Source organism: Kryptolebias marmoratus, linkage group LG15, assembly GCF_001649575.2.
Source record: "Kryptolebias marmoratus isolate JLee-2015 linkage group LG15, ASM164957v2, whole genome shotgun sequence".
NCBI classification, from domain to species: Eukaryota; Metazoa; Chordata; class Actinopteri; order Cyprinodontiformes; family Rivulidae; genus Kryptolebias; species Kryptolebias marmoratus.
Window position 1 is genome coordinate 7,922,801 of NC_051444.1, and position 18,294 is coordinate 7,941,094.

At 34.8% G+C, this 18,294-nt stretch overlaps 2 protein-coding genes across 2 annotated transcripts; one reads left to right on the plus strand and one right to left on the minus strand.

Annotated features, from left to right (window-relative positions):
• Positions 1-4,817: 4,817 nt before the first annotated feature.
• zgc:162592 (uncharacterized protein LOC561993 homolog) lies at positions 4,818-8,984 on the plus strand. Its single transcript, XM_017441669.3, has 2 exons — positions 4,818-5,619; positions 7,551-8,984. Exons 1-2 carry the CDS (start codon positions 4,818-4,820, stop codon positions 7,841-7,843), a joined length of 1,095 nt encoding a protein of 364 aa, XP_017297158.1. The 3' UTR covers positions 7,844-8,984.
• Positions 8,985-13,985: 5,001 nt separating this feature from the next.
• Positions 13,986-17,952, minus strand: LOC108250737 (cytochrome b5). The gene is made up of 5 exons (XM_017440756.3): positions 17,488-17,952; positions 16,412-16,540; positions 15,659-15,682; positions 15,533-15,564; positions 13,986-15,370 (listed from the first exon to the last, which is right to left on the minus strand). Exons 1-5 carry the CDS (start codon positions 17,683-17,685, stop codon positions 15,277-15,279), a joined length of 477 nt encoding a protein of 158 aa, XP_017296245.1. The 5' UTR covers positions 17,686-17,952; the 3' UTR covers positions 13,986-15,276.
• Between the last annotated feature and the right edge of the window lie 342 nt (positions 17,953-18,294).

Genomic DNA, 18,294 nt, shown 5'->3' on the forward strand with positions numbered 1-18,294 from the left:
AATAACAGGTCCCCATAGCATAAAATTCAGAGCTAACAACAAAAAAAAAAAACAGTATTTTCCATCCAATATAGTAATTCTGAAAATATAAATTTGTGTTGATGACTGTGTGAATGTCTAAAAGAATTTTACTGAAACCTGTTGGATGCTTGTGAAATGATGGCATGTGTGAATACGTAAACCATTTTCTAAAGTGACGACAGCTGCAGCAAGAGGGAAAAAAATCATTGACATAACTGTTAGACTCTGGCTTTTCAGGGACAATTTTCACTCAGTGGACTCATTGATATTCACTGCAGGCTACTCAGCATCAAAGGTTTGACACCCACATGAATGACGTCACACAATAAACGTTTCCCTGCACATCCATCAGGAACCAACCGATAAAAAACACAGTTACGCCTGCAGAAAAGGCTGAAAGGAGACTTTTGATAGAGCTGACCCATGCTCCTGCGATTTGTGAGCTGAACTATAAAATGAATGTCCAGATGGGTTAAAAAAAAAAAAAAAACAGGCATATTTAGTACCTACAGTTCATCATTTCCTGTTAAGGGGATGGCTCACCTATTAATGTCAGAGCAGTGCTGTAAACAAGATTTTTTCCTCTCAGCTACTTCCTCACCTCTTGGCTCCATCCTGACATCCTGCCTGAGTGAGTGTCTGAGTGATATCCAGTGGAGGACATAACAGGAAAAAAATGAAAAAGGTTAATAGCATCTCCTGAATTTTTGGTAGTTTCAACAAGAGAGCTGCACACTTTATTTATGATTGAACAATTTGTCTTACTGGCCCGTCAGAGTAAAATCCATCAAGGATGATCAAGAATACTCTTTGAGTGAAGATGTGAGTACAAGATTTATAAGATCTTCTAAGACATTTTTGAACTTTCAAGCCTAATTTGAATGCAATTGAGGAGTAATCCAGGCAGGTTTTATAGTCAACACAGAATAAGACTAGAAAAATGTGATGACCAAAGAGAGCAGGTATGTATGTGTTAATTTCCGTAACATCACTACATGTAACTGCACTACACTACTATAAGTAATTTGGTGAACACATATTTTTCTCATGAAACTTTGGTGATCCTACCTTTTATACTGTATATAACAGCTGTTATGTAAGTATTCAATATAAATCTATTCAATTGTCCTATTTTTCTGGTAAATATCATAGAATGGTTAATACTTTACTTTATAATGTACCTTAGTTTTATTTGAGCTCCTATTGTAAATAATTTTGTCTGAATTGGGAGAACAAAATTAATTTGTTACGGTAGCACACCTCAGTGTCTTTATTTCGTGTGTTTTCTAAAAAAACTGATGTCAGCTAAACACATATTAAGCTTATCTATTACACTAAATGGCTGTTCAGAAAAGTAGCACATTCAAAAATATGAAGTACAGTTCACAACATTTTGAAACAGGAACAAAGTGTAAAAAATATATTTGAAAAATTCTCTCCATTATTTTGCACACAGTATGATAAATGAATAAAAAAATACTGTCTGCAGAACTTGTTTATAGTTAATGACAGACACTCCAGCTTCTATATTTTAATGAGTTTTTACTAAAACAGTAAAATAAAAATTTTAAAAGATCTGGTGAGTACAATGGGAAGCAACAAGACTGAATTTAGGGCTGTTCTGTGGCAAATCAACAAGGTCACCAAGACAGTCTGTTGAATCTTGTTGATTTAGTTGGAGCCACTGGCAAAAAATGAAAGGTCATTGCAAAAGTAGGATTTGCTCTTTGTAGCCAGTCACTCTCCCAGAGCAATACAAGCTTTTTCTGAAGAGAAAATGAGACTTTTAACATTGAATGCAGTGTAGCACACAAGTTAAATTAAATGTAGATTCTCTGAAAAGTCCAAAAACAATAAAAGACAGCACGTTCATAACTTCCAACCTGCCAGCATCAGTTTTGTCTTTCCAGGCAGAGCCTTGTTATCAGTTAGACACACTGTCAACATAGACAGCAAGTTTTTTTTACACAATCATCCATCAAACCTCCTCGCTGCACTATCTCTCCCAAACATCATGCATCAACCCTCACTGGTAGAATTAGATAGTGTTACTGCCCACACAACCCCTCTCTCACACAAGCACACACACTCACAATCACACACACAGATCAAATCGATGGCTACCTTCCTCCACATCAGGAAGTGCTGCACAGTAGGTGGCCATTGGAGGAGTCCACCCACTCACAGGATATTCAATTGCAAGCATGTACAAACTCATCCTCTCTCTATCTCACTCATGTTTGCTTGGGATCAACCACATTTATACATGTACCTCTGAGCAAGTAGGGCTGTAGTGTTCACACCCACAAACGTAGACTTAACATAGAAACACACACACACTCTGTCAATAAACCACTCATGATTTGAGCCACAATAAAATGCTCCGAAAGATGTAACTGGATTTATGAATGAAATACAACATGAAAAAGTCTCAAAAGGCACTTCCTCTTTCTTTAAAAACATGCTTGGATTCATTCATTGATGACTGACTTCACTGATTGTATTCAAACAGACAAACCATTTCATAGTTGTCAGTTATTTTTTGTAGCCTCATGAACACAAGATCTGAGTATTTCACATCTATTTGAGCAAAACAGAATAACAGAACAGAATTTGTTCTGGATGACACACAGGTTCGGGTGGTTCAACTAAACAAGAATTGATCTCCAGAGACAAGAGAAGCTTGTTGGTGCAGTAACACGAGTGGAAGAAAAACCTGGTTTGATTTATGAGTGAAACATTTACACTTCTTTTTGGTTTATTTAGGTCAATATTTAGAATTAATTTCTTTTAATGTCAGCACTCTAATTATAACTTATTATGTAGCCAAATCTATAAGTATGCTGTTGTAGATTCTCAGTCATGCAGGATTCAGAAAATCAAAAATAATGATAATAAAAAAATTAAAAAACAAAACAACTGGACTTTTATTTATTTGTATTTGAAGACATTTTGTTCACCAGATGGGATTTGTCTCATGACAAAGGAAATACTGCAGCTTTGGAACAGAGAAAAAAAATGTAGGAGGACTGAATGCTTTGGGCACAATAATATATATATATGTGTATATATATATTAATGTGTGAGAGTATTTGATTAATTATTGTTTGGATTAGTATTACTGCGACTGCAGCATCACATTACTCTCAACAGAGAAGAATAACTCTGAACAAATGGTGACCTGAGCAGAAAAGGTCAGCACCAATCTTTCCTGCCCTTCTGTCATAAAGATCTTATGAAGGAAGGTCAATGGAGCTACCACACAACAGAGCAGACACAAAACATTGATGGTCTCAGAAATTGGACCTGGATTGTTTGTAAGACATCAGGTTGTTAGGACCTGTTCATTTTTCTCTTTTTTATTTTTTGCAGTTATTGACTGACTTGTTGTTGCTTGTGGAAACTCAAGGTTGCCTTAAAAGGATGATTCATGAACGCAAGTCAGACATGACAACTTTGTTTCAAGCTTAGTTTTCAGGACTGTTTAACATGTTTAATAGCAAAATGAATAAAATAATATGCACAGACTTTTTATGCTAAAATGTTTCTGTAAATAAAATTATTCTAAGTTATGTCACAGATGTTTAGTCTGTAATTCTGAAGGTGTCACATGTAACAGTAGTGAGATAAGCACACTGAATAAAAATAAAGTCTTGCATAGCTGCAAGCTAAACAATGAACCCACAGGTCATTTTCTGCATATTTTAAGAGAGTGTGGATAAGCCTAACAATTATGCATAATGAGCCAATGAATAAAACCTTGGTGTGGAGTTGGATAGGGATGCATCTAAAACTTCTAAGCTTCACAGACATAAGTGTACAGGGAAAAAATACAAATATTATTCCAGCAGTGTGACTGACTTATGACTACCCCCAAATGTTCCTCCAACGCCCTCAATCCCTGTGGATTTAGATACAAACACATCAAATTATCATTCCACTTTCAGAATGTCACAAGTTCATTGCCTGCATAAACAGGAAAAAACAGTACCCCTCTGAGCCTAAATGGCAAAAAATATATATGAATGCAGACTTTACTTTTAAGAAATGACATGGATTTTCTGTTTGAAATGACAAAAAAACCCCACATTATTATCAGAATTAAATTATTCTTTATGCTATCTTTGCCATGAAATCTACACATTATCTAAATGACAACAAAACACATGCAAACATAAACCAAAAAAGTTCAAATAGCTGTTTTAAATCAAATTTTAGCTTAGGGATCTTTTTGTTTTATTTAGACCAAGTCTTTTTTTTAACTTGGAAACAGTTATTGATTGCAAAAAAAAAATCAATTTAGTGTTATTAATAAATTGTTTAAAAATGTCAGTTTCACAATTTTGAAAGTTATAAATTATTAAATAAAATTTCAGTTAACAATTCTAAAAGTTATTAATGCTTTCAGTATTTTATTTTAAACCACATCCTTTATGGCAATGTTTTTAGGGATTTCACTTTTAATCTGGTCTGTTTCCTCTTCTGAACATACCAACCACATGTAGATGAAATACAATTTAGGAAGTTAGTATAATAATAAAAGCCATTAAATATAAATGTTTTTGGAAGAAACTGTTGGAGCTTTCTGCAGTAATGGATGGGAGGATCTTTGAAGGTGGACTCCTGCCTCTCATCACTAATTGCAGCAGGTGTGCAGCTGATTGTTGCAGTCAGGAGACCTGCAGCTGCTGCTCTCTAATGGAGTTTCTGCCCATACTTTGGTTCATTTTCAACACTTTGTTCCCCCCCTGTTCGTGACTTGTGATTTATTCGCACCGATGTCCTTGTGAAGAACAATGTTCACACCACTTAACCTCTCAACCTCTGATCACTCGAACCTGTCAGATGTTGACTCTCAGCGGCTGCAGGAGCTGAGCCACCGCTCCATCAAAGTAAGCGTCATCATCGTTCTGGGAGTGATGATCACTTTGGGCAACATTGCGGTTCTCCTGGTTATTTCTTCTTCCGTGGCAGGCTGGTCAAGAAACTCCCGGTACTTTCTCCTGTCTCTCACTGCTGCAGACTCCGCGTTCGGACTGCTGGTCATGCCCTTGAACCTCTGGGTGAGTCTGTTGAAGGACTACACCGAGGGCCCAGACGCTCTTTGTCACGTCGTGGCTTTTTGCAACGCCACCGTCTACTCTACCTGCATGTACACACTGGCCACAATAAGCCTGGAGAGGTATGTTGCGGTGTTCTACCCGCTCCAGTACTCGACTCTGATGACAAGGAGGAGGACGCTGCTCCTGATCGCCTTCGCCTGGTGTTTCCCCCTCTTTTTACTGTCGCCAATCTCGTTTCCAGATGGCATCATTGACGTTCACTTTTCTACCGCGTCTCTGGTCTGCAATCCATCCTATTCCACGAACGTCGCCTACTCCCTGAGCCTGACTTGTTTGATATTTTTCCCATGCTCCGTTGTCATGACATATGCAAACCTGAGGGTGTGGTGCGTAGCCAAAAGACAGAGACTGAAACTGCGCAAGTACGGCTGTGCGCTCCGCAGCAGGCACAATGTGGCAGCGAGAGTGCTTGTTCCTGTGATGGCAGCATACTACACCTGTTGGACCCCCTGCATGGCTGCTATGATCTACAATGGTAAGCAAAGCATCCCTGGGAATAAGTCTCTAGGGGGAAAGATGTGATGGGTCTGTCATCAGTGAATGAATCTTCTAAAATCTGCTGACACTCCTGTTGAAAAGTTCCTTCTCTCACAAAAAACATTCTATTAAAGTCTTTTCTATAAAACACAAGAAGTAACTTTAAATGAAGTGAAGTTTAGCAGTTTTGGCCTATTTATTTATATCCCTGAATTCAGATTTCAAATTAAGTTTGAAGTGCATTTAGTTCTTTAAAAGAAAATCCCAGTATGCTGTAAAAAGGTGGACATATGCGAGTTATATCTTTTGCATCTGTGCAACCTATTCATCTGAAAGATGCACGTTATTTTATGTCAGAATGAAGAAATTCTGAGCAGTAAGCAAATGCACCCTGTGAGTGTGAATCTTTGGTATGTTCCAACACAAATTATACATCAAGAAACGTTTCAAGGGTTTTTATATTCAACCTTCAAACAATCATTAGTGCCATATTACTTTGCAGTATTTGTGCTTTCTGTGTATATTAACCTTATGGATGTTTAAATCAAGCTAAAGTTTATCAGCCTTAGTAGTTTTTTATTTATTTAAGATTATTCAAAACCAGACATCAGTTTCTTCAGGATTTAAGTTGTGTCTGAAAACAAAACATATAATGGCCTTTTCCCTCATCAAATCTGTCAATTTTTTGCCAAGAGTGTGGGTGGAATAGCTGTCAGATATATTTATGTAATGATGGGCATGAGTATACTGATTCAAGGCCAGTTATGACTCAGACTTTTTTAAACTTTTCTCATTTACCCTGACCGTGTTCTGTCTCCAAGTAATCAGTCTGAAAGTGGAGTCGCAGCTGAATATTTTTAGAAGTGAAGACCTTTTTTTTTTTTTCCAGAGGAAGCTCTAATCTATCTGATATGGCTGAAAATCCTTGCAAAAAGAAACTGACAGTCTTAACTTAAACTGCAAAGTGTGCGCCCATCCAAACGATTGAGTCTCAGAGGAAAGCACTTTATTATGTGCCATTAATTCTCAGCTAATTTTAGACTTTATGATTAAGACTATAAATGTCATTGCTCTTGAGTGAAAAGATTGAAGAAAATTTCTAGAGCTGTATCAGCCACATTTGCATGCTCATCACTGCCGTTTATTTGTAGCAATTAATTTACAATTAAGCTTAAAATCATTCATGCTTAATTTAACAAAATAGTGAGATGCATTAAAACAAAAAGATAAAAATTAATGTTTTTATAATTGTATTCTTGGTCCCAGAACTGCAGCATAACCGTCACACAAAAGGAATGGTCCCAAATCCCATTGGAGAAAGTCTATTTTGTTTCTGTATTTGCAAATGAAGGCTTCGCCAATAAACTCTGATAATAGGTGTGAATATGTTTGACTTTTCATTTTTAGTAAAAAGGAAAAAAAACAGCTTTTTTTGCTACTTATTCAAAATATTGTTAATACACAATATCAATGTACAGCATTCTCTTTATATTTTGCTTCCAATAAGCCAGGTTTTCAAAAAATATAGATTTTTCTTTGTACATTGGCCACAAATAAATTAATTTTATTACAGTTTGCTGCCAATTAACCTTAATAATTTATACATAAAAATGCAACTGTTTTTAAGATGACTGTTTTGTAAAACCAACTTTTAATATCTAGTTTCCTCAGATTTTTATGACATGCAGTACATAATGCAGTCATGCTCAAGTTTTTAGTGAAAGATAAGGAAATATAGGGAGAAAATCTTTTGCACTGTTTTTTTAAATAAAATATTCAGTGGGTAATCATAATTTGAGCTTCAACTGACTGTGGACAAACTATTGCAGGAGAGCTTGTTAGTGACTTTATTCAGAAGCTGCTCTGTTGTGTTTCGCTGTCATCGGACTGAATGTTATGTGTCTCACTTTAACATTTTCTGACCCGCAGCAGTCTCAGGTAGTGCCGTACCAGAGTGGGTTGAGTTTGTCGTGGTGTGGCTGCCAACTTCCAATGGTTTCCTCAACTGCATTTTCTACTTCTGGATAAACCGAAACTTTCGCAGGAAATTTCACCTTGTCCTCCAGAGGCTGGCTCTGGCTCTGTGTCCTGAACTGGCCAACACCTTTGGGTGGAGTAACAATTCAACAACCCAATTTGTGTCAGGGGTTTTGGATAACAACAGCATCCATGGGCGCTCCTCCAGTGTATCGTCCACCTGTACCTTACTGAGCTTGGCTTAGGATGTCTGTAGCCAAAAGATACTGCAAGAATGACAGAGAACATGGTCAGTGACCTATATAAGGTCTGGGTAGGTTTGACAATTATGTCCTTGTTGTTGACGTTTCCTTCATGTGTGGTATTAAGGGTAATGGGGTCACATGGTTTGCATTGTATATGGTTTAAAAGTCAGACTGGTTCTGATGACAAGTATTTGAAAAAAAATATATATTGTACAGTATGGATCATTATGTGTTGTATCAATCACTATTTTATTTTTTAACAAATTTCAATCTAAATTGGTGTTCAGTTTACTTGAACACAAGGTCCATTTGTAGGTAATTTTTTTTACTCGTTGGTGAAACACTGTTACCAGGATTTGATTTGTAATCCAAGACAGCCTCTTAAACCACCCTTTTAGTTGTTTTATAGGTAGCTATCAACCTTGTTTGTAATTCAGTATGCCCACCAATATTATGCAAACATTTTATAACATCAGCCCATTTGTCAGCCCAGTTTGTCAACTGACACAACTGATATGTGAGCTCCTTTTCATAAAAGATATTTGTGAGCATTGCTAACTGATTTTAAGCACTTTGAACAACTGAGGCCCCCCAAACTCTTCAGTTTAAACTGTTTGTCAAGACTTTGACATACAGCAGCTAAAATAAGTTAACCTTTAAGTCACAGCATTTCAGTGCATGTGAGGAGAAAAGTAATTAAGCACCTGGACTGGAGAAAGGTCACCACGTTTGTGTGGGGAAGAGATAACATGCGCTGGGAAGATCTCAGACTTTGTATTTCTACACACGGGCACAAAAACAGCTTCAGGAGCAACTCTTTAATGTGTTCGTCTTCAGTTTGTATTAGGCTTGATAATGACACTATTCATTTTAGTTTAAATAAGGCTCTGTGTCATGGAGACGGTTGATTAAGAATTAAAGTTGAGGGTAAAATGTCTAAAACAATTTAAAAGAAATATTTTATGGAATTCATTTAAGGTTGCTGCTTAGCATTACCACCAGTTTCAGGAAAAAAAAGTGATATGAAAAATAACTGACTTAATAATCTTTTTCATGTACATATTATGTTTCTAAATTCTAACAGTAAATAATGTGTCCATTTGTAGATAATCTGTGAAATAAAGCATGATGCCTTTTTGTATTATCTGACTTTTTCTTAAATGTTTAGGAGTTAAGAGATAATTTACAGACTAGTTAATGGTGTTAAAATGAAAAATGTTCATAAAATCAGTCTGTATTTTTAGTCTGTGTACAAATATTGAAAATGGCAACAAACACCCTTCATTGCAGTATTAATTGCTTCATTTCAAAAACATCTTTGCAGATATCTTCCATTGAACATCTTTTATTTGTTGTGGACATATCAGCAACTGTTGCCCAATATGTTACAGAAAACTTCCATAAGTAGTTCATGGTGTTTGGAGAAGACTGAGGAAGAAGGGCCATGCCAAGTGTTTTACATTTGCTATATTTATTCAAAACCTTATTTATAAAAATGTGTAACTGCCTAATGAAGAAATATGAGTTTGGCTTGATTCACACATAAACTCTCCATGTGGTTTTATAATAAGCTTTGTTTTTTTGTGTGCTAGAGAGACTAATTTAAGAATTTATTGCCTGGTCTTTTGTTGTGAGACAATCTTTTATTGTTTTAAAGCAAACCATTAAAATGAGATGAATTGGATGACCGTAAAATGAAATGGAAGCCACTTGTCTATGCAGCATATTACAGTTTATATTTCAGACTAGTTTAATAAACAGCAAAAAAAAAAGTAATTCCTTGCAATGTGTAGCTTATTTGCTATTGTAGACTCTAAACATTCAATCCTCTTCTGGTCTTAAAGGGGCAGTCTTGCTTCCTTCAGCTGAAATGTATCCACCTGCCATTTGTTGACATCTTTGGCCACATCTCAACTTGTCGAGTATCCAAAATATTTGAGGGTGTCTTGTGCATGAAGTTAATTTTTAAGTCACAACATTTGCTTATGCATTTAAGATGATTGTTTAGTTTAAAGGCCCACTCATGTAAAACCTAATGATGGCTACAAGTTGTTCGGTCTGGATGTAGTGAAAGAACCCTTAAAAACAAAAACAAAATAATGTTCATATAAGTTTTTATCATGACCTAAACATGACCACTTAGATTCTATTCAACAATTCAGTTTTTTTGTCGGTAGCGCATTTTTTTTCTGAAAGCCTGTGTAATGTGTTTATCTTATTTGGCAAACTATTGTCGATATGAAAAGTTAACAAAATTTGAGAGGTCTTCTTTAAAATGCTAAAGCTGAGAAACTGAATATTTTGTTAGAATTAGAAACTTGGAGAGGAGAAAGTTGAGAGGGTTTCCACCTTCAATTCAAAATAGTCTAAAAATCAAAGAACCTGATAAAAGACTTTAACACTAGCTGAATAAGAAGGTATACTCCAGTTGGGCTGCAACAAAGTTAAACCAGTGGTATAAAAAGTTTAGTGGCTCACTGCTCCATCTGAAAGACATTCACTTCAGCTTTGTGCACATGAATGCCTCAAACATCTTTAAGTACCCAGAGATGGAAAATAATTAGAACATGTACTGCTTTGGCTTTTACTTAGATACACGTACTATTGATATGTAGCTTCATGTTGTTCTTAAAGATGATTGAACAACTAAAAAGCAACAAGTCTAATTACAAAATTCATGCTGTATAAAGCTAACAAAGTAAAAATGTCAACTACAAATGAGTCTTAAATAGTTGAGCAAAAGATGTTTTTTAAAAGAACATTAACTTAACATATACGTAAAGTGACTGAGTTAAATATAAGCAAAAAACATATGAAATAAGTGTTACCACAAAATTCATGTAAAGCAGTAAAAACCCAATTTGATTCAGTGAATACATTTTAAAAGATTATGTATTTAATTTTGTTTTCTTCTGTGATGAATAGAAACAAGCTTAGAGATGAGCGCTAGCACTAAAGAAAATAAAATGCTGCTTTTACTGGTCTGTGTCCTTCAGAAAATTTGTTTTTGTTATCTCTGTGACACATGTTGACAAATTAGGGTTTTTAGGACCTTTTAGAAATGGCAAATTCCATACAGAATTTTTTCTGCTAGAATGATCGTCACTTTCTGCTATATGTGTGTCCTTATGAGTAGAAGAAGAACACGTATTTAATTATAAAATCATTCCAACTACATGAAAACATAATGCCAATGTTTTTCTTGACTTTGTTCGAGTGGCATCCAAAGTGTTGCTGTTTTTAGTTTTGTTTTTGTTGCCAAGCAGGTCTTCAAGGAAGGCAGTGGAGAGTCGTGCATTAGCACTTTCAGTTGTCCTCAAGGATTGCTGCTAATAGAGATGACAGACAATTCAGTCATGGGGAATAATGGTCATCTGATGTTCATACTGACACAACATGATGTCTGCTTGAGCTTGTCACTTTTTCTTGAAATAATTGCTGTCACAGCAAGGCCATCACAACAGTAAATGGCTAATTGTCTCATGAGACATATAAGACAGAATCCAGATCCAGGAGGACAGTGTTATTTAAAAACCTTCATTGCAAAAAAAAAAAGTGTTAATCTGTTCTTTATGCATTGAACTTCTCAACTGGTAAAAAAACAACCTCATATCTGTTTGGTTTTTTCGTACATTGTTTTGAAATAATACTGCAAACTACCTCCGTGTGCATGGTCTTTATCAGCATCACACCATCACAGTCACAGTTTTGCAAGTTGTTTTTCATCTTTGATTAAAGTCATGCTCACCATGTGTGAGAAACACAGTTATTGGGATCACTGCTGTTCTGTGCTCATAAAAACCCAAAGATAAGCACAGAGTGGGTGCACAAAACAGATTAAATGTGCAGTGTTTTTGTGTGTGTGTGTATATATATATATATATATATATATATATATATATATATATATATATATAGACAAACACACATACATACTGTCTTTCAAAACCAAATAAAACAACTGGGACATTACCATATTGAAGCTGTAGTGCCATCTTGTGTTTATATAAAGTAAGATACAACATATTTTGGAAACTAAATTTAAATTGTTCAAACTGGTAAAACGATGATAAACTAAAAAAGAAAAATCTGTCATTTTGTTACCATTTTTATCAATTTGTTATTTATAAATGTTAATGCTAAGGTTTTGGTATTTTATGAAAAAAAAGAAAAATGCAAGCATTTTAAAATGAAATAAAAACCATTAAAAAAAAATCTTTATTCTTATTTGTAATCCACTGACGTGAATAGATTCTTGATCATTCCCACCAGCTTTAAGCAGACAGAAAAGGGTGACTCACTAGGTGTTAATTTGTGGTGTGTGTTTTGTTGGCTGTGAGTACTCTAACCTGGGAGAGCTCTTGTGGAGGTTGCAAATGGAAAGGCTTTTATTATAATGGGCCTTTCCTGCTCTTCTCCACTTACATCTTTTTTTCCAGGAAAAATAGCTCCGAGGAGCAGGCAGACTGTATGAAGGACAGAATAATTATTTGCTGTTTTGCTATGACTTCAGCATTTTTTTAATGAAAAAAAAAAAAAAGTTTAAACATTTATAAATGATCTTCAGTCATTTATAAGTCACATTTTTTAACGTAAAATTGCAATGAGGAATTCATAATTAATAGCAGAGTTCAAAAATATCTCAGAGAAAAATGAGGAAAATTTACTATAGTAATATTTTTTGCCATTTTTTATAATTTATAAGACTGTGTTAAAGCAGGTCTAGAAAGAATGATGAGCACCGTGTTTATGGCAGTGATAACTTGTCATCATTTTAAGATCTGAGTCCTATTGTTTCAATATTTTGTTGTTTATTTAAAATTCATATTAGTAAAGTGTTCTGAACTGTTGAAATGTTAATCATTAATCAGGTCAGTTCACCTTCATAACTTTTGGACCAAAAGTCCACAAAATGATTAATCATTATAGAACACAGGAAAAGTGTAATTTATGAAGCTTTAATACAAAAATCTTTAATTTATAACAAGGATTTTTAAATGTTTACAGACATGCTTAATTAGCTGACATTTTATTTATTTATTTTCCAAATTTAAAGGCAGAGCCATAACAAGCGGTGCAGTTAATGGAGGTAGAGAGTCTACTTTCTTGGTCAGAGATCTGCCTACAACAGTAAACTTGAGAGATTTGAAAAACAAAACAGAAAAACAGGTGAAACAACAGATTAAACGAAGATAAATGTCTTTAATTTAAGACACACTAATTTATACAGCACAAAAAAACAGATTGGTTCAGGACAGTTAAATGTCTTTTTCTGTTCTATATATTTTCCTAATGTTTTATTCTAAATCCTTTTGTTTGCTTTAAGAAGTTTGGTTTGCTGTAAAAACCTTAACAGGTCGTCTACAAATTCACCCTGAAGGAACAGTGGTTACATCATTTTATACACATTATGTTTTATGGATTCCTACTAACCTAATAACTTACTATATTAGAAACTCAAATACTTCAAAGATCATTTTAGTTCTTTGGCAGTTTGCTTTTAAATCTGGTTTTAAAGGTTTTGTTTAGACATTTAGGCTAAAAGTTGAGTTTTTACATAAATCTTGATTGAGATGGATGCAGTTACACATGAGTAAAAGTGAGTGAAGAACAGCTGGTGTAGAACTGAAGATAATCAAAATTCAGTGGGACAGATAAAATGGAGTGGCAAACAAATGGGTGTGGTCCCGTTTGTGTCCTTCCCTTGCATCACCCCGTCATTTAAACTACGCTGCAAGATTAAGCTTTAATCTTAAAAGAGCCGATAATAGAAATGTTGAGGGTGAAAGACGAAACCTTTGAACCCTTAAACAGAAAAGAATTCACTTCAAGCACATTAAAGCTAATTTATATGTAATTTGTTACATGATCTGATGTAAAAATATACATGAATATTTTATTATTTCAGTTAACTCTGAAGTAATCACTATATCCAATCAAATTTAGGATGATTTCACAGATTTTAATTTGTAGTTTTCTTTACACATGTTTATTCCAGCATTTTTTTCTCCTATTCCATGATAAAATGATCTTGGCTTTGCAAACAGGTTTAAGCTTGCTGTAACTAAGAACGTTTGTTGGCAGCTTCTTTTGTTGGAAAACTGCCATAGGCAGAAAAAATTACACAATTATTAGCCGATCATTCGACTCAAAGAAACTTTAATGACAGAAAATGGCAGAAACCAAAGAGATGACAAAAATATATCTTCAAAGTTGACAAATTTCAATTGGAAAGCTGCAAGTAATTTTGAGATTGACTGTTTGGACAGCAACATATGTTTTTGATAAGTTATAAATAGACAAAACATTTTTGTAGAGTTCTTCCTATATGATAATATATTCCCATTTAACATATTAAAAAGTTGGTGATTAAATGCTATTAAAAACATATCTAAACCAAATCTTAATAGTTTTGGTAAACTAAAAAATCTTGATTCAACAAGCATGGTAACCACCTGAGAACTGAAAGACACTTTTATTGCCCTGTCAAGTTCCAATTTTCAAACGATACAAGGACAAACCACAGAAGACTTAAAGAAAAATGAGTTCAACCCAACAATGACAGAGCCTCTCAATCAGTTTACACAACAAAACACATTAACAGAAAGTGGAGGGAAAACATCAGTCACATAACAAACAGCATAGCAAATAAAATCCTCAAATATACTTTGTCTCTTTGAAGGGAAATCTTTATTTACTGTCATATATTAAATTTGGGTGCAAAAACTATACTGTATTACTAATCTTAATTTAAAAAGCATAATCTGCCTTAAATAATCACAGATACAATATAATTTATCATGATTATCACAAAAGAATTTAATACATTTACACAACAGGGTAGATTGTTTAACAGAATAAATGTATATTAAGGAGAACATAAAATGGGCTCTCGATTCTTATTGAAATATGTAGCAGTAGTAATTCTCAGGGTATAAAACCTTAGAAACTGCACTACAGAGGCTTAAGAAGTTAGAATCAAGAAAAAAAAAAGAATGATTACGACTCATTAACCTGATGTCACCATCTTTCTACACACCAACATATGGCAGTGTGCCCATATAATAGTGGAATATTGTTGAAGGTTTTTTTTTTGTTTAAAAGGAGTTAAATTGCTTTTGAAAAGCGACCAATTTGCACCAAATACATCAGAAAGACAGGTTTAAAGATCAATGTTTTTTCTATAAGTGACAATAGGCATAGTGACAATGACAAAAAAAGAAAAAAACAGGCAAACATTTTATTAAAACTTTCTGTTTCATGCACTTTGTGTAGACAGATAAGGACAGAATATTCATTAAACTGCTCTCTCGCTCTGCTGTAAAGTATGCTGACAGTCCTAATTATGAGCTATAAGTATGAAAAATGTTTGGTCAAACAATTCAAGGCCTCTGGACGAAAAGAATGAGATGAAAAGAGAACGCTTTAAGCACTCAAGACGACTTGTGTTCAAACATGAAGAAACGATACACGATTCCAACAACAGCTGCAGCAATGGCAGGTACCAACCACATGACCCAGGAGCTCCTGAAACAAGGGACAACAAATATTATATTTAAATACATATTTACATTGTTTTACAAACATACAAAACACTTCCACATTTTTTCTTTCTTCTTAAATGTATTTATGGGAGTTTTGAATGATTATAAACAAACTTTAAAACAGACAAACATCATAGTGACTCACCTTGATTCTCCTGAATTTGTGACTTGTCCCTCCTGTAGCATAAACAAAGTTATAAATTCAAAAGAATACTGTAAATACATAATACATGAATTCTGTAAAATTTGTTATTTAGGCAGTAGAACTTACCTTTGTGTTCTTATTTCTGTCATCCTGCAGAAACAACAATTAACTTTTACTGTCTGTTTATGTTGCACAGTACATGTCAGCATTGACTGTAAAGTGATCTACATTCAAGTAAATGAGTTCATTTATATAATAATCCAAAACTAGAGGTAAACCATTCCCTATTGTAATCACAGTCACGAGCATGAAACTCAAAAACATGTTCAATAATAGGGAACTGAAAACAGAAAGCTTGTTACCATTAGAACATTGTGGATTGTGGTCATTGTGGTGTGATAAATTTACCAGGTTGTCAGTAATTATGCAATCATGATTTATTGCACCAAATATGTCTTTTAGGGATAAACACATAAAAGCCACAGTTATACTAAGTGTAAAATCAGAAAGATGACTAAAATCATAAAATCATAAATGACTGATGTCTAGTGAGATAAAAAAGACAAAAGCCACTGCTCACATGACCACCCTTATTAAAGCATAACAAATCAATTTGATAAAGCAATGAAATCATTCTAAACTCCTTAAAAAGTGTTTAAAATTTAGTCTTGTGCTGCACAATCTTGTGACTCCAAGCAACTTCATGAACAACAAACTCGTGTTTCGTTCCTCAAGGAGACAGCAGGCGCCTGTGCTGACTGACTTGGTTAAATTTAGGCCCCGATTACTAGCAAACAGAATTTAGTTCTCCAGTATTGATTGAAGAAAAATGAACAAAGGAAAGTCATGAAGCAGGCAAGAAACCGACTCTCTTCTTACCATGTGAAGCTCTCCAATGTAGTACTGCTGAAGCATCTCCCTGGCATCTGTTGAATGACCCACATCCTCAAAGCTCTCTGTGGCATCTGCACCTCCCTGCTCCAGCAAAACCTCCTCACCCCCTGGATGCTAAGGTCAAAGGTCAACACAAATTGTTAAAGTAGTTTATTCAGTTGGCCTACATTTTAAAGACAGCACAGCAAGCAATAACAAAATAGCACTGGTCTTTTCAGTAGCAGTAACTCATGTGTATATATATATATATATATATATATATATATATCAACACAAACTACAACTAACAAAATACAATGCACTTTTCTGTTAATCAATATAAAGTTTGCTGTGTCACTACACGCCAGATTAATCATCCAAATAAAGACAGCTATATTCTTTATTTGTCTCTCACAGGAAAATTTGTGTTACAGCAGCTTGATATCATAATCAATAAATGCAGATTAATAATAAAATCTTATAAAGGGCACATTATCCAGCAAATAAAGTGGAACTTTATGTCCAACTGTTGACACAAACTGGTGTTTACTTCTTAACAGAGTACCTAAATATGCAAGCCACCACCGTGTTTATGAATATTACTACTTAAAGCCAATCTTTATAAGCTTAGTTTTAATTCCCGCAAAACAAAAGTCATAAACACTGGTTAAAAGTAACTCGTAGTTAAAGTTAGCAAGTTATTAGTTGAAGATGTTAAGTTACTGCCGTGTGAATGTCGATCGCCTTGGCGTGCACAGATATTTACGAACGATTATGTAAATTTTAGCAGCACCGTTAGTCGAAATTAAAAGTTAAGCTGTTTTTATGCAAATTGTGCATTTTTGTTTCCACTGGTGTTAGCCACATCATTTAAAGGCTTTTCGTTGAGCTTAAAATCTTTGTTAATGTTAACGACATAAACTTGATTTGCAGGTCAAGAGGTGACACCGAGAAACCTCTGGAAGTTCCAGGAAGTGAATGTAGCCGTTAAAAAAGTGGAACTCTTAACTGCAGAGTCAGAAATCATAAATTATGACTAAAATAATGCTAGCCCGGGTGGTACCAACTGAAGTGCTTCTCACCTCTTCTAGGAAACTTGAGATGTCGTATACTTTATTATGGATGATGAGCCATGTGTCATTGCTCATGTTGTGTACTCTAACGTCCTCTAACGTGTAAAACTTAACGCCGCCGTCTGCCGTTTCGCCGTTTTTCTCATTACTGGTGTCATTAGCAGATCTGCTGTCCGTGCTGAGGTTTCCTTTAGTTTCTTCACCCATTCTTTCAGACGGTTGTACAAAAAAAAAACGTAAAAGGACTAGGAGCTAGCTGACGTTAGCTTCTGTTGACGATTTGTAACGCTAGCTAGCTAACTCCAGATTAGCTTTTCTTCCCAGCTCGAATGGGAAGAGAAGTGCTCTGGAATTACAGAAAGCTCCCAATGTTTGCCACAAAGAAGAAAAAGACGAACAATGTTTGTTACGAAATCATCAATTATTGCACACCGGTACATCAGCAGAGACGCGAAGATGACCAATGACGTTTATGACACGTTATTTCACCAGCGAGCTCAGGCACGAAAAGTGACCAATGAGAGTGCGAGATTTTGGGCAGTAGCCAATCAAATTGACTTTCGGAACATGACGCCGGAGAAAGATAAAGAGGTTGCCAAGTATGCGCTGTGTTTACGCAAAACAACTGTAAACGCTTTAACTCTTTTGAAAAAGTTACTACTTTACGCTGTACACGGATATATTTGCTATTATTTTTGATCATATAAATATCTATCCATCTTAATTTCTAATCGTTGAGCGGCATAGACATATTATAATGCATATACATTCTTCATAAACAGTGATGGTTCTTCCAATGACCTGTATGGGGCAGTA